The sequence below is a fragment of the Podarcis raffonei genome, chromosome 11 (genome assembly GCF_027172205.1).
Source record: "Podarcis raffonei isolate rPodRaf1 chromosome 11, rPodRaf1.pri, whole genome shotgun sequence".
Taxonomy (NCBI): Eukaryota; Metazoa; Chordata; class Lepidosauria; order Squamata; family Lacertidae; genus Podarcis; species Podarcis raffonei.
The window spans coordinates 51,972,871-51,989,651 of NC_070612.1; the positions used below are offsets into that span (position 1 = coordinate 51,972,871).

At 45.3% G+C, this 16,781-nt stretch overlaps 1 protein-coding gene across 1 annotated transcript in view; it reads left to right on the top strand.

The window, feature by feature from the left end:
- The first annotated feature begins 1,861 nt into the window (after positions 1-1,861).
- The window catches only part of SPTLC1 (serine palmitoyltransferase long chain base subunit 1), a 39,957-nt gene continuing 25,037 nt past the window's right edge, over positions 1,862-16,781 (top strand). The window contains exons 1-5 of the mRNA XM_053408043.1: positions 1,862-1,981; positions 4,935-5,042; positions 10,752-10,846; positions 12,892-12,985; positions 15,268-15,340. Of these exons, the coding sequence (XP_053264018.1) occupies positions 1,916-1,981; positions 4,935-5,042; positions 10,752-10,846; positions 12,892-12,985; positions 15,268-15,340 (436 nt within the window). The 5' untranslated portion in view covers positions 1,862-1,915. The remainder of the gene's footprint in view (positions 1,982-4,934; positions 5,043-10,751; positions 10,847-12,891; positions 12,986-15,267; positions 15,341-16,781) is intronic.

Genomic DNA, 16,781 nt, shown 5'->3' on the forward strand with positions numbered 1-16,781 from the left:
GGGGATGTTATTGGGTTGTTGTTTTTATTTCGATTATATATATTGTGGTTTTATATGTTGATCTTGTTTTGTGAACCACCCTGAGACCTCCGGGTATAGGGTGGTATATAAATTCAAATAATAATAATAATAATAACAATAACATTAATAACTCGGGGTCCAAACTAGAGCATGGTGCTAAATGTGTACTTAGAAACCGCATCAAATACAGAGGGCAGAGGGCTCCCATTGGCACCCTAACTCATAGCCATGCCAGTGGGTGGAGGAGATGGTTGGGATTGCAGCTGGGGCGGGACAGCTTATACCTATATACTCTGATGTGAGTCATCTATATACTCTGACCGAGAGCCGTCTCGGTCCCAAAACCAGGACGGAAACCGGACTGAAATGGATCTAAAGCCGATGTTTCCTCCAGAAACCTACCAAGCTGTTCAGCAACTGCTCTCTCAATTACCTTACCCAGATATGGAAGTTTTGAAACTGGGCGGTAATTGGATAGGTCTAAGGGATCTAATGAAGTTTTATTTAAGAGTGGACACACTACTGCTTCCTTCAGTTCCCCTGGGAATGTCCCCGTGTCAAGGGACAAATTGATAATTTCAACCAGGGGGGTCCGCGCAACATCTGGACACCTCCTAATCAGCCAAGACAGGCACGGATCAAGGAGGCAGGTGGTGGGCCTACCAGCTTGGAGGAATCTATCCACATCAGCAGGGAGTATCCGATCGAAATGGTCCAACACTGGACCTGAAGTCAGTCGAGGGGCCTCCAGTTCAGTCATTGTATCTAAATTGGCAGGGAGTTCACGGCAGAGCAACAGGACTTTCTCCGCAAAAAAAGCTTGTGAATGCCTCATAACTGTGGGTTGAATTTGTGCTTAAATTTGGTTGTCCTCCTAAGGACGTTATTGACCTAATTATTCTAAAAAGTTGTGCCGGGCGAGAGCTAGCGGATGCAATGGAAGCTGCAAAGTAAGATTTCTTAGCAGCTTTCATAGCCATCTCATAGGCTTTCATAAGCGTCCTATAAGATGTTCTTGAGGCTCCGTCACGAGTCCGTCACCATACTCGCGCTAGCCGTCTGAGATCCCGCTTCATTTTCCGGAGCTCCTCAGTAAACCAAGGGGCCCGGTTTCGACGGGGTCGCAGAGGGCGCTTAGGTGCAATCTCATCAATGGCTGCCAAGAGCCGGTTATTCCAGTCCTCAACAAGGTCATCTAATGAGTCGCTAGGAGGAGCAGGGTCCTGCATGGCTTGTCGGAATCTATCAGGATCCATCTGTTTTCGCGGACGAGCCCAAATAGGTTCGCCACCCGAGCAGGAGAGGAGCGGGAAGTCAATCTTGGCATTGCCATTCCAATGGCATGCGTGCACTGCTGCATCTTGTGACCGATCCTATGGGGTGGGGCATCCTTGCAACCCTTAGATCTTATAGGGTGGGGCATCCTTGCAACCCTTCCAATATTCTGCATCTTGCAACCGATCCTATGGGGCATTCTTGCAACCCTTCGATCCTATAGGGTGGGGCATCCTTGCAAGCCTTCCAATATTCTGCATCTTGCGACCGATCCTATGGGATGGGGCAACCCTTCCAATATTTTATTTACGTAAGTTGGTGTCTTCCACCCCCGGTGGTCTTGTTCGTAAGCACGCATTGGATTGGCCACAGGGCCATAAACTGGATTCCCCCCCTCCCCCCCCCACCCCCGGGGGTGGGTGTCAGCGAGTTAGAAAACCCGCCGCCTCCACCACCCGCGCTTCCCCCTCCTCGACTCTACCAGGCAGGCTCCTCCAGGGGAGTGAATGGGGTTAAAAGGGGGCGTGGCGGGGGCGGGTCCGCCGCGGGCACCCAGCCCCGCCCCCGCACGCGGCGTGACGTCGCGGCGCGCGCCGGGACCCGGAAGCATCTCTCGGCGATGGCGGCGGCGGAGGGCGCGGGGCAGCAGTGGGTGCTGGTGGAGATGGTCCAGGCCTTCTATGAGGTGAGCGGGCCCTCGAAGTGGGTGGCCGGGTGGGTCGCCGCAGGGCTCCGCGGAACGGAGCGAGGAGAGGCTGGAGGCTTGCCGAGGGGTCGGGGCAGGAGCAGGGGCCGCCGGGGGTCTCTTCCTCGCCCGCCACCCCGACCGAAGAGGGAGGCTGAGGGCTGGGTGGGGCGCCGGGAGGAGGGTGGCTGCCCGGGGGAGGGGCCCGTGGGCGGGGAGGGGAAAGGGGTCGCCACGCCTGGCCGTCAGGAGGACGCATAGGGGCTAACAAGGGGCAGAGTTCCCTTCGCAGCCCCCCCTCCCAAGAAAATAAAAATTTGAGGTGGCCGGGCCGCCAAAGTTGAGGGGAATTCCCATTCAAATGGTGTGTGTCTGTGCCACATTATTATTATTATTGTTATTGAGGGAGCTGGGTCCCCAAAGTTCAGGGGAATTCCCATTCAAATGGTGTGTGTCTGTGCCACATTATTATTATTATTGTTATTGAGGGAGCTGGGTCCCCAAAGTTCAGGGGAATTCCCATTCAAATGGTGTGTGTCTGTGCCACATTATTATTATTATTATTAAGGGAGTTGGGTCTCCAAAGTTCAGGGGAGTTCCCATTCAAATACTATTTGTCTGTGCCACATTATTATTATTGTTGTTATTGAGGGAGCTGGGTCCCCAAAGTTCAGGGGAATTCCCATTCAAATGGTGTGTGTCTGTGCCACATTATTATTATTGAGGGAGCTGGGCCCCCAAAGTTCAGGGGAATTGCCATTTAAATGGTGTGTGTCTGTGCCACATTATTATTATTGTTATTGAGGGAGCTGGGTCCCCAAAGTTCAGGGGAATTCCCATTCAAATGGTGTGTGTCTGTGCCACATTATTATTATTATTATTATTGAGGGAGCTGGGTCCCCAAAGTTCAGGGGAATTCCCATTCAAATGGTGTGTGTCTGCCACATTATTATTATTGTTATTGAGGGAGCTGGGTCCCCAAAGTTGAGGGGAATTCCCATTCAAATGGTGTGTGTCTGTGCCACATTATTATTATTATTATTATTATTAAGGGAGTTGGGTCCCCAAAGTTCAGGGGAGTTCCCATTCAAATGGTGTGTGTCTGTGCCACATTATTATTATTATTATTAAGGGAGTTGGGTCCCCAAAGTTCAGGGGAGTTCCCATTCAAATACTATTTGTCTGTGCCACATTATTATTATTATTATTGAGGGAGCTGGGCCCCCAAAGTTCAGGGGAATTGCCATTCAAATGGTGTGTGTCTGTGCCACATTATTATTATTATTATTATTAAGGGAGTTGGGTCCCCAAAGTTCAGGGGAGTTCCCATTCAAATGGTGTGTGTGTGCCACATTATTCTTATTCCTGTTTCCTGCTGTGGGGCAAACTGGATTTAGATGGCTTTGGGTTCCCACCCCATAGCTCCCATCAAGATATCAGAAGGTGTCATTAAATATTGCAGTTATAAGGGTTATTTAGGCATGAGCACCATTGAATTCTGAGCAAACGTATAGGTTCTGTTTGTAAGTTTCGCTTATAAATATGGGGTAAATGTGCATAATCTTGGTTATCATTCAGTGGGTGTCTATCTAGAACACCTTCTTATTCAGGTGTCTTAAAGTAGTTTACATACATTTAAGTATTCTTAATTTTTATTTCCTGGCTTACTTTTTTATTATTTGTATTTTTTAACCTAATAAGCCACTCTGAAATCAGTTTTGATGAAGGACATTATGTTTTAAATGAATAGGCTTCTGTTTGTTTATAGCATGGGTTGGTGACAGGGCTCATATCCCAAGCCTTCTGGCTTTCAGTCAGAACAGACAGTGCTGCATTGGGTAGTCTTAATACCTAGTACAAAATCCCATTGCCATTGGTTGGCTTACCCATAATACAGTGGACGCTCGAGTTGCGAACGTGATCCGTGTGGGAGGCACCTTTGCAACCTGCAGTGCTGCGTCTGCACACGAGTGGGTCGCAATTTAGTGCTTATTCGCATGCACAAGCACCAAAACCCGGAAGTAACCTGTTCTGGTACTTCTGGGTTTTGGCGCGTCCGTAACCTGGAAACGCATAACCCGAGGTATGACTGTACCATGTTTCTAGCGCTGTCGGTATTCAGAGACTACATCTTTTAATTCGGATTGGCAGAGCAGTTTGGTTGGCCTGGCATAGTTATACTTCTGTAGGTGAGTGGTAAGTTCAGAAATCTAACCACATGATTTATAGTTCTAAGTAATGCTAGAGAGTGGAAACAGCATGGATGCGGCACTTTGAGGGAGCAGATTAACCTTTTGGCCTATGCTTCTAAGGGAGTGGTGTGTACCTATTCTGTTCAAACCCATTGACCTGATGCTTGTTGAAGCAATCTTCCCAGAGAAGAGACTGTTGAACTCTTTGAAGATCCTGTGTGTCTACAACATGTCCACTTAACACAGCTCTAATGGGAGAGTAGAGATCTTAAGTAAGAAAGATACTCTGTGTATAGAGACATAGCTAAGCGTATAGAACACTTGTTATGAGCTATACCAGTTGCATAAAGTTGCCTATTAGGAAATGTAAGAACTTGTTTGGTAGCCAGCAGTTCCATACCATCAACGAGTGGAGAAAGAATGGACCACTGTCTCCAACCAGCAACCTTCTTGGGAGAAGGTATTCTCTTTTGCTAGTGCCCTGAATTTCCATGTTCAGTGCAGAGGAGGGGACTTCCTAACCTTTGCAGGCTTGTTTACAAGGCTGTGTTATTGGATCCAAGAGAATAAATCCAGCCTTTGTCCATTTTCTCTTTTGAAACCTTCCGATTGGGCAGTGCTGGGCTCCCTAAACATTTCAATCAGGTTACAAGTTTGGTTAAAACAGCAAAAAGTGGTGAATTTAACTTGTACACTTTTAAAGAGATTGCAAACTTAGAGAAATGATTAATGTGCAGCTGGTATTTTTGTTTACTTTCCAGGCTCCAACTTACCATCTTATTTTGGAAGGTATTCTAATCCTATGGATAATCAGACTTCTTTTCTCCAAGACGTACAAGCTTCAGGAGCGATCTGACCTCACACCTAAGGTTTGATGTTCCAAAATAGTCTCAATATACTCTGACAAAAAACTAAAAGTCAGTATGATTAATAGCTGTAATGCTTGAAATAAGCACTTCAGTCTAATCATCGTTTTTTTAAAAGAACAACAACATGTTTTTATGAAAGATTTTCTTGGGTTACAAAAGTACATACATCACCTCTATTTTCGGATCATAAAGTCCCTATACATATCAGTTAGGGACGCGGGTGGCGCTGTGGGTAAAAGCCTCAGCGCCTAGGGCTTGCTGATCGAAAGGTCGGCGGTTCGAATCCCCGCGGCAGGGTGCGCTCCCGTCGCTCGGTCCCAGCGCCTGCCAACCTAGCAGTTCGAAAGCACCCCCGGGTGCAAGTAGATAAATAGGGACCGCTTACTAGCGGGAAGGTAAACGGCGTTCCGTGTGCTGCGCTGGCTCGCCAGATGCAGCTGGTCACGCTGGCCACGTGAACCGGAAGTGTCTGCGGACAGCGCTGGCCCCCGGCCTATAGAGTGAGATGGGCGCACAACCCTAGAGTCTGTCCAGACTGGCCCGTACGGGCAGGGGTACCTTTACCTTACATATCAGTTATATTTGACATGAATAAGATTGGGGGAGAAGTGGTAGGAAGAGAGAACGGGGGGGGGGGGGAGAGAAGAGGGGCTGAGTCTAATCATAGTTGTATATACAAGTGTATATACAAGTGTCACACACACACACACACACACACACACACACACACACAAAACCCGTGCTCGATTATGGGCTGTGTTAAGTTAATTCGTATTACTAATGACTTGGCTCTAGAGGAGTATGATTGCATAAGCAGGGAGGTTGTGGCTGACACACACTGTGTGGGGTGCTGTTTAGTACACCCACAGCCCATGTTTTTCTCTGGCTCCAAGCCTGTTTAATAAGTTGTGGTATTTAGGGGTGCTGTTTTAAAAAGTGATGTTGCTTTCTGCGTAGCAAAAAAAGAAGAAGTTCCTGTGACAATTACTCTTTGAAAGTGGTGCTATGTGCTTACCTTGGCAAGTTCTATTGATCAGCTGGTTGGCAGCACTTCTGTACCCAGGGCTTTGGGAGATCTAAAAGTCTGTTGATTGGTGGCATTTGTGAAGCCCAGTGCACATTACTTCCCGAAACCTAACAATCAACTGATCAGCTTTAGGAGTAAGCAGGTTGATTTCAAGCCATTATGTCATTGTGATGCAAGGTGACAGTCATGGCTGAGCCATGTTGGGTTGCAGAACGGAAGGGGATATAATGACAAGGCTGGCTGGATCCAGTTCCCCACCTGATTCCAAAGTTATTCTGAAAGGTGATTGCCCAGTTTAATAACCCTGTGTGTCGTACAGCAGTTTTCCACAGGAGAACAGATATGATGGCAATATGGCTGAAAAATGCTCTACTTCTTCTCTACTGATCCAGACGACTAGTTTCTTCACAGCTGTCACTCATAACGAAGTGGAGATGTAACTTGCTTTTTATTTTAAAATATGCTTAGTTCACCTTTCCAAGGGTCAAAGCAGCTAGCAACACCAAAAGGTATCAGCCTTCTGAAGCAGATCATAACCTCTACAGAAAGCAATAGTTTCACTATATACAGCTCCCTTCAGCGGATTATTAGTTAGTAAAGCAAATATATTTGGAGCAGAGCCTGACTCGTGGACAGGGTCTCATAGGGAATGAGGCAGTCTTGGAGGGCCATTCTATTATGGCTTTTGAAGAGTGGCTAACCTCTAGATCGGGACGCGGGTGGCGCTGTGGGTTAAACCACAGAGCCTAGGACTTGCCGATCAGAAGATCAGCAGTTCGAATCCCCGCGACGGGGTGAGCTCCTGTTGCTTGGTCCCTGCTCCTGCCAACCTAGCAGTTCAAAAGCACGAAGTGCAAGTAGATAAATAGGTACCGCTCCAACGGGAAGGTAAACGGCGTTTCGGTGCACCGCTCTGGTTCGCCAGAAGGGTCTTAGTCATGGGGGCCACATGACCCGGAAGCTGTACACCAGCTGCCTTGGCCAATAAAGCGAGATGAGCACCGCAACCCCAGAGTTGGCCACAACTGGACTTAATGGTCAGGGGTCCCTTTACCTTTAACCTCTAGATCAGGCACGTCCAACTCTAGAGACTGATCTACTCCCAGTAAAATAACACTGGGAGTGATCTACCCACTGTCATTTTTTTGAGCTTTTTTGGGGAAGGAGAGACTGCCAGGGTTGTTGAGAATGTTTTAATTCGATATTACTTAAGTCCGCAGCAATAGCTACTTACAACACTCAAACGTCAATGCATGACATGATAGCTTTCGCAGCTGCAGCGGCAATTGGACACAGCACCAGGGGACCACACATAGGACACGACATAGGAATACAGCGAGGGGGGCAGGCAGGGGAATATTCCATTCCCCTTTGTTTCATATTTGGCGATCGAATACGATCCCGCAATTGACCACAATAGCCTGGAGATCTACCTGTCGTTTGCTGTCGCCCGGTTGTACATGTCTGCTCTAGATGTTTTTGGACTCCAACTCAAAACAGCCCCCGTTAGCATGGCAAAGGATGATGGGAGTTGTAGTTCAGCAACATCTAGAAGGCCCCATCCCTCGAAGTAGATGCTACTATGGTTGGGTCCATGCAGCTCTTTAGGAATAGATAGTCTTCTTACACACATTGTTCTGCGATTTGTTTTCATTTGACGGGGAGATTTGCGAGGCAGTATTCTTTTTCTCTCTTTAACTGCATAAAGATCCTTTGCCAAAGGTCCATCTAGTCTTTCATCTGCTTCCAACAGTAGCCAGCCAGATATCTCTGGAAAGCTCACAAGCATGATACAAAGTTGACTTCAGTACAGAATGTTCAGGGGTAGCCTGCCTCTATTGTTAAGCATCCATTGTGAAATAATTGTTCACGATGCAGGTTTTTTTAAAAAAACCATCTAATTTAGTGGTTATTACAATTTGTGGTATTAAATAGGTTGGAAAAGGTAGGGCATTTATGACTGCTTTGTGGTTAGTGAGATCTAGGGTAAATACTATATGTATCTATCTTACTCATTTGAAAGCAGGAGTTAGCATTGAAATGGAAGGAACTAAAAGTACCTCAGAGATCTAATGATGTTTCTTAGCCCCTGAGAAGCTTCCATCTCTGCTTTTCCTTTAGTGTAATGAATAGTAATGACTACTTGCTCACGAGTGAGATGGGGCATTCTAAGCATAACTTGTGTTCACGGTATAGCAACAACAAAATGAATCATTTCCACTTCCATAACTAGTTGCGTTTATTAAATCACATCCTGAGCTTCTACCAAACCCTGGTTGTGTGCTCTTCTTTAATTAAGTTGTTTATGCAATATATATCCAAATAGTTCTGGAACGGATTATGTTTGACAACCAAGGTTTGACTGTATTGCTTGGTTATAAGAAAACTTCCAAGCAGTTTGCAAAAATATAAGCTAAAATATTACAATTCTCAATAAACAGTTTAAAATAGGTATTTAAAAGCATTCAAAAAGTTATTAAAATCAGCAGTAGATAAAAATACAAAACACACGTAAGTTCTACATGCCAGGAGAGGCTTGCCTAAACAAAAATGTTTTCAGCGGGTGTTGGAAAAAGTATAACAAAGACACCCCCACGAAAATACAGTTTTCTTACAAGTGTGGAGCAAATATTAAGTGGCCCACAGCCCAAAGCAGTCAATTGGACATATATGGAGTAAAGTGGTCCTGTAAGTAAACTGATTCCAAGCTGTTAAGGGCTTAATATACTAAAAGTAACACTTTGAACTTGGCTCAGTAGCGTATGGGCAACTAGTATAGAAATCTGAGTGGGCAAGATCTCCCTCTTGTCAGGGATGCGGGTGGCACTGTGGTCTAAACCAATGTTTCCCAAGCTTGGGTCTCCAGCTGTTTTTGGACTACAACTCCCATCATCCCTAGCTTTCAAAACCAGTGGTCAGGGACGATGGGATTGTAGTCTGAAAACAGATGGAGACCAAAGGTTGGGAAACACTGATCTAAACCACTTGGTCTCTTGGGCTTGCCAATCATAAGGCTGGTTGTTTGAATCTATGTGACGAGGTGAGCTCCTGTTGCTCTGTCCCAGCTCTTGCCAACCTAGCAGTTCAAAAACAGTGTGGGTGAGGAACCTGTGGCCAAATGTTGATGGCGGCTCTGTGGTCTAAACCACTGAGCCTCTTGGGCTTGCTGATTGGAAGGTCAGCGGTTTGAATCCCTGTGACGGGGTGAGCTCCCGTTGCTCTGTCCCAGTTTCTGCCAACCTAGCAGTTCAAAAGCACGCCAGTGCAAGTAGATCAATAGGTACTGCTGCAGCGGGAAGGTGAGCGCCGTTTCCGTGTGCTCTGGCATTCGTCACGGTGTCCCGTTGTGCTGGAAGCGGTTTAGTCCTGCTTGCCACATGGCCCAGAAAGCTGTCTGCGGAGAAATGCCAGCTCCCTCGGCCTGAAAAGCGAGATGAGCGCCGCACCCCATAGTCGATTTTGACTGGACATAACCGTACAGGGGTTCTTTTACCTGTCAGCAGCCTGCCCCAGTATTCTGCCTCACCTGCGTCTTCCTGCTGCAAAGGAAGCCTCGCATAGAGTGCATTGCAGTGATCCATTCTTGATATCACCAAAGCCTGAAGTGAAGCTGTCCCAGTTCAGGCATGATTTTAGCTGTCACACCAGTCACAGCTGATAAAAGGAATTCTAGCCACTGAAACATCTTGGGCCACCTGTGTCAGAGTTGGGTCCAGAAGCACCCCTAAACAGCCTGCCTGCTCCTTCAGGGGGAGTACAGACCCACCCAGGCCAGGCACTTGACCAATTTCTCAGACACAAGAACCGCTCACCCATAGTGTGTTGCCAGGATTCAAGTTCTGCTTACTTTCCCTCATCCATCCCACCACTGTATCCAGGCAGTACATTGCCCTGAGGCCTTTTTGGCATAATAATAATAATAATAATAATAATAATAATAATAATAATAATAATTTATTTATTTATTTATACCCCACCCATCTGTCTGGGTTTCCCCAGCCACTCTGGGCAGCTTCCAACAGAATATTAAAATACAATAGTATATTAAACATTAAAAGCTTCCCTGAACAGGGCTGCCTTCAGATGTCTTATAAAAGTCTGGTAGTCGTTTTTCTCTTTCACATCTGGTGGGAGGGTGTTCCACAGGGCAGGTGCCACTACCGAGAAGGCCCTCTGCCTGGTTCCCTGTAACTTGGCTTCTCACAGCGAGGGAACTGCCACAAGGCACTTGGCACTGGACCTCAGTGTCCGGGCAGAATGATGGGGGTGGAGACCCTCCTTCAGGTATACTTGACAATGAATAAATAAAGATGATAATAAAACCATTATTCAGGTGGGTGGACTTGCTTGGTGCATCTGTACAGAGAAGTCCGTTAATTTCATAATGATTCTTTTAATGTCTATATTGTTCTTGGAAAAACATGTTGTCAGCATAATCAAATGTTTTCCCAGCGCAAACAAATATGTGGCAATAGTTACAGCACCAACTGGCATGCATAGAACATGAAATAAATATGTGGATTAGAAAGTGGGAAGCATATTAATATGAATGAATTACATTTTTGTATCCGTTTAACTTACCAGACATGCATGTAAAATCCATCTCCTTAAATCAAAAATCTCTTACTGATTTTCTCAATAAAATTATTAACAGCCAATATTTTGGCTTCTTTCTGTTTTAGGAAAAGGAAGAGTTGATTGAAGAATGGCAACCAGAACCACTTGTTCCTCCTGTATCCAAAGACCATCCAGCTCTCAACTACAATGTTGTTTCAGGGTAATCCTAGAATAAATCAATTTCATGTTTGACTAAACAGCCCAATCCCTTGCATGCTTGCTTGAAAGCCAGTCCTCCAGACTTCAAAGGTGCTTGCTTCATAGTTAATATGCTTAATATTGCAGCTTTGATTACTTTCAGGGGAAATCGTGATTTGTTCTCTTGCAAACTTTGAGAACCAGGTTACAGAATGGATTGAACTTCTAGTTCGCAACAAAATTTTGTAAAAAGAAAAACACCTGATGAGGATGCTTGGTATCTGGTTCACTTAGCATTCAGCTGCTTAATTGATATTAGAGAGTTGGCCGTTGACTTTTTAGAAATTTTATTGTGAAAGCTTGTCATCAAATCTAAACTTTTTACGCTGGGGAGATTTCAGTGGTTAAGAAATGGTTGCTGGCTTCTATGCGCCTCTGAGAGTGAAAACAAACCACTGTATTAGCAGTACCAAAGTGATCTCTCTGGGTTGCAAGCCTGGGCAGTGTGTATGGGGGCCCTGGGCTGCCCAGACGACAAACCCCCCCCCCCCGGCCTCGCTGATGTGGTCCAAAGGAAAGGAAAGCAATACGTTTGGCACAAGCTTGGCTGTAGGAGTTGCCGGAAGGAGGCGTCCAACCATCTTAGGGACTCCACTCTGGATTTACTCCTTCGCCTTTTCTTCACCCAAAGATATCCTGCAAGGCAGCAGAGGTTTAGGATCAGAGTTTTCCTTCCAGAAACCGCCTTCTTGACCATTGAACCCACTGTTTATTGGCCTCGTCCACTCAGTTTGCTGGAGCCTGTTTTCACATGCAGGGGAAGTTCCTAACTCACTAAGGGTTTGAGACCCATTGGCTACTCTCACCTGGTTTAGCCGGCCAGTCGAAGCTATTCCCAGGGTGTTGCTGCTGCCACATTCTGACAGCTTTGAGGAGCCACAGGTGAGAGCTGAGTGCAGGTTGGGCACCAAATGTGGACAAACTACCCCAGAAGGAGCCTAACATGTCTCTCACCACCCCTCCCCTAACACCCCATAAAGGTAAAGGTAAAGGGACCCCTGACCATTAGGTCTAGTCGTGGTCGACTCTGGGGTTGCGGTGCTCATCTCGCTTTATTGGCCAAGGGAGCCGGCGTACAGCTTCCGGGTCATGTGGCCAGCATGACTAAACCGCTTCTGGCGAACAAGAGCAGCGCACGGAAAGGCTGTTTACCTTCCCGCCGGAGTGGTACCTATTTATCTACTTGCACTTTGACGTGCTTTCGAACTGCTAGGTTGGCAGGAAAAGGGACTGAGCGACGGGAGCTCACCCTGTCGCGGGGATTCAAACCGCCGACCTTCTGATCGGCAAGCCCTAGGCTCCGTGGTTTAACCCACAGCGCCACCCGCCTCCCATACACCCCGGTTAAGAAGCAAAGCCTATAATATTCTGAATGTTAATGTTGACCCCAAAGTAAGTTATCCTAAAACTAGTAGACATAAAGATTTGTTTTCTACATTGCATGTCCTGCAATAGTAGTTCAGTAATAAAATGTAAAAAGTAAATAGATATTTGATCATTGAGGAAAGGGAAGAAACCTCTTTATTTTAACTCTGTTGAAAGCAAAGTGATCTTTAACTAGGGCAGTCTTAATTTCTGATTGTCATAAGGTAGTTCTATGTTTCCCAAGATCCCTCTTAAATTTTCTTCCCCACTGCATGTTCCAAAGTTTCAGATACGGGTTCTTGAAAGTAGTTAGTGTCTGAAAATGCCAAATTCTGTGCGAGATGAGTGCCACATAGTTGCCTTTGACTGGACTTAACCATCCAGGAGTCCTTTACCTTACCTTCAAAGCCATGGTTTCATCAACAGGAATGCAGCTGTTTGAAATGTGATATAAATACTAAAAAAGGAATCCCTGCACCAGAAAGACTGAACAGCTTCCACCATTGCAATATGTATTTTCAAATTAGTTGTGTTTACAGTGTTGTGCAGAATTTTTAAAAGCGCTGTTCTCTTACCAAGTGCCTGAAACAAAGTTAGGATTATTAGTAAGCTAAAAAAAGTTTGTTTTTCTTTTCTTTTCAGGCCTCCAATTCATAACATTGTCGTGAATGGCAAGGAATGCATAAACTTTGCGTCATTTAATTTTCTTGGGCTTTTGGATAATGAAAGGGTCAAGGTAAGTGCCTGCACTGTTGCTCATCTGTAGGTATTGGCTCAGGTGTAACAATCCTGCCTTAATAATCTACGGTTTATTAAGCAGGGAGGGAGCATCCTGTCGCTGTGCTATACTTTGCATACCAGATTCAGTTAGTGCTGTTTACTTTAAGCCATAGTTTAAAGTTCCCCAAAGGGGCAACTGCAGTTTAATCTAGAACTCAGTGCCACAGTTTTATAATACTGCTGTTCATATTGTGCTTGAAAAGTCTACATGAGAATCCTAGGCAAAACCTCCCTTTTAGGTAATGAACCCCTGGCAACATACCTGCTAGGATTTAGAGATCTAAATAAATATATTTCTTCCAGTAGCACCTTAGAGACCAACTAAGTTTGTTATTGGTATGAGCTTTCGTGTGCATGCACACTTCTTCAGATACATGCACACGAAAGCTCATACCAATAACAAACTTAGTTGGTCTCTAAGGTGCTACTGGAAGGAATTTTTTTATTTTGTTTTGACTACGGCAGACCAACACGGCTACCTGCCTGTAAATAAATACAGTATGCTTTCAAACCCTTGTCTAGCATCTTGTTTGTAGGGCAACTGTGTTGCATTCATTTGTACTTGCTGGGACATGAAAGTGCCAGTACTAACACTGTTGAATGTCCCAAGGAATAGCTATTGAATGTCCCAAGGGATAGCTCAGTAGCAGAGGTCGGCAACCTAAGGCCCATGGGCCACAAGTGGTCCATGGAGGTTGTTTAACCAACCCATGGACCCCCGCCGCCCGCTTGGTTGGCTTCCGTGCACCTCGCTAAACAGGACATGGAGCAGAGCGGGGACCGCCTTCCGCAATGCTGGCCGGCTTCCCATTGGCTGCAGGAAGCTCCTGCAACCAATGGGAAGCTGTGCGTGCCTCCTCTGTGCTGGAAGGAGCGCCGGAAATAGCGTGTGCACTTACGTACTCTGACCCACCGCGGCGTCTGCGGGACCGTGATCCGGCCCAAGCCACAAAAACTTTGCCGACCACTGCTCTGTAACATGAGATTCTTAATTTCAGGGTCATGAGTTTGTGCCCCTTGTTGAGCCAAAGATGCTTGCATTGCAGGGAGTTGGACTAAATGGTTCTCATCAGTGTTAGGAGCTGGGATACCAAAGCTAGGAGCTACGTTGCTCCTGGGGCTGGAATTGTAGGCGCAAAAACCGAATGTCTAGATGCCACTTATTTTTATTTATATAGGGATTTCTTTTTTAAAGACACTAAAAGTTTTCTGTTTTAAAAAACCAGATTTTGGCACACATTGAATCCAGGCAGGTTTAATAACGTGAGAGAAATAATAGCTTAGGAGGGTTAATTTTTAATACAGCTATGTAAGTGTCATAGCTACCTGGCAAGAGCAACAGAGGGGAATCCCATAATGAGGACACTGTCCTTTCCAACAGTAAGCATCCTACCCACCAATTTCCCTACAGGAATATTTGTGGAAGAGAACCTGCTAGGGGAGATGCAAGTGATTCCTTGCAAACAGTACGGTGGGGGGAGATGACACAACAGGAAGCACAAAAGCACTGATGCTTCCTGGTGCCTTTGCAGGTCCTCTTTGAAGGCAGTCTGATATCCCTAGCCACGTTATAAAGGGACATTACATTATCACACAAGCATTGCTGTCTATGTTAAAGTGCCCAATACAGCAAGCAAAAGCATTTTGTAAGAAGTAGGTGCAGATAGAACCTTTGAGAAAACATTTTGAAGAGGGGTTCAAGTCAGGTCAATTAAGAAAGGTGGGTGTTTTAAACTTTATCTTTTGATTTAAAATAATCAAAAATAATCCAGTAAAAACAAAAATGTAACCTGTTGTTTTTTTTTAATCAAGTGTCCTTACTTAGCATTCTAAGATCAGCAGTTAATAATTTTTTATACAAATAGGTATAAAACACCTGATTCTCCCAGCAGCATGGTGGGGGTGGGGAGAGACAGTCTTTTGCTGCTGCTCTGCAGGGCGAATCAGGTATTTTGTGGGATAGAGCAGTAGCAAAAGACATGTCTTTTGCTGCCGCTGCACCCTGCAGTCCAGCGGGCTGCAGCCAGGCCGGGGTGGAGATACCTCGGACCAATAGAGGCTCCCGGATATCTCCATCGAGTTGCAAAAGGTGGGTTGCCAGTGGCAAAATGCAACTGGAACAATAGGCGTATGTAACGCCAGTCCTCATGGTCAATTTTGTGATTTTATGAATACTGTAGAAATCATTTCTTTTCTAACTGTACTTAACAACTCTTCTCCTGCTATGCTTATTCAAAGAATGCAGCCCAGAATTCTCTGACAAAATACGGTGTTGGCACCTGTGGCCCAAGGGGATTTTATGGAACCTTTGGTATGTATACCTGTTTTTTCCAGTAGAGCATTAAAGGTAGCTAATTGAATGTTGACGTCACATAAAGGAATTGGGAGATGTGAACCAATGCTGACGTATTCCTCATTTAGATGAATTGGCATGTAGGCTTGTTTTTTTGCATAGTGTCATTAAACATGCACACACATGGAATAATAACAAGAGCACATGGTCCCTTTCCTAAGAAGCACACAATCTAGAGTTTGACATGGGGAGACGGCAGAAAGAAATCTGAAACGGAGCATAAACAGAAAAGGAGTTTCCATTCAGTTCAGTTGAACATACTATAGCTCAATCGTCCTCCTCCTTTTCTTTGGGGAATAAGATTGTCTTCCATAAACACGGTTTTAACAGTGAGTCCGTAAGTGACTGTGGAGGCCAATTCTGGATCCACATGTCCTTCCACAGTGGGGACATAGGCTTCCGGGCAGGAGTTGATCACATTGGGGGTTTGCCAAGTGTGCCTTCCTCTTAGCACGTTTCTCCCTTGGGTCCTGAGTTCGAGTGAATTCAAAGCCCATAACACCTTTGGTAAAAGCTGTTCTCCAATTGTAGCGCTCACAGGCCAGTGTTTCCCAGTTGTCAGTGCTTATACTACATTTTTTTAGATTTGCCCTGAGAGAATCTTTGAACCTCTTTTGTTGACCACCAGCATTACACTTTCCATTTTTAAGTTTCGAATAGAGTAGTTGCTTTGGAAGATGATAATCAGGCATCTGAACAACATGACCAGACCAACGAAGTTGATGTTGAAGAATCATTGCTTTGACACTGGCGATCTTTGCTTCTTCAGTGTCTATGACACAGACCAAACTTCAATTCAGATTTGCCTTGAGTCAGTCTTTAAATCTCTTTTGTTGACCACCAGCATTACGCTTTCCATTTGTAAGTCCGGAATAGAGTAGTTGCTTTGGAAGATGAGATATATAGATATTTACACACACACACACACACAAAATACACATGTCTGCTCACGGAGTTTGAGGGGCTTTACACTCGGGGAAACTAGGTACAGAATTGCATCAGTAGCAAATGAGAGCTAAGAGGTTCTGCCAAAGACATCAGAGAAAAAGGGAGTTCACAGGAGGGATTTGAAGGGAAAGAGTAACTGCTGGAAAGTCCACATTTCTGTCTACTTTTTTTTTTGGCTGCTGCTGCTTAGAAGATATTTCCAAGACAGGAATTATCCATATGAGTTTGAGCAGGCCCCACTAAAAAGTCAGAAGCAGCTCTTAGTACACCCATGGTTGCATACCCAGTCTTTTCAGGGAGAGTACTTTTCTGGGCAGTTTTGTACATTTTGGGTGAAAAGAGATCACTTTTGCAGTATTGTAACTTAACAAAGTATTATAATTAGGATAAACCAGAGCCCAGTTGGATTGTAATACCTGAAAGAAGCGAGAGGAATTCTCACTCAGAATTA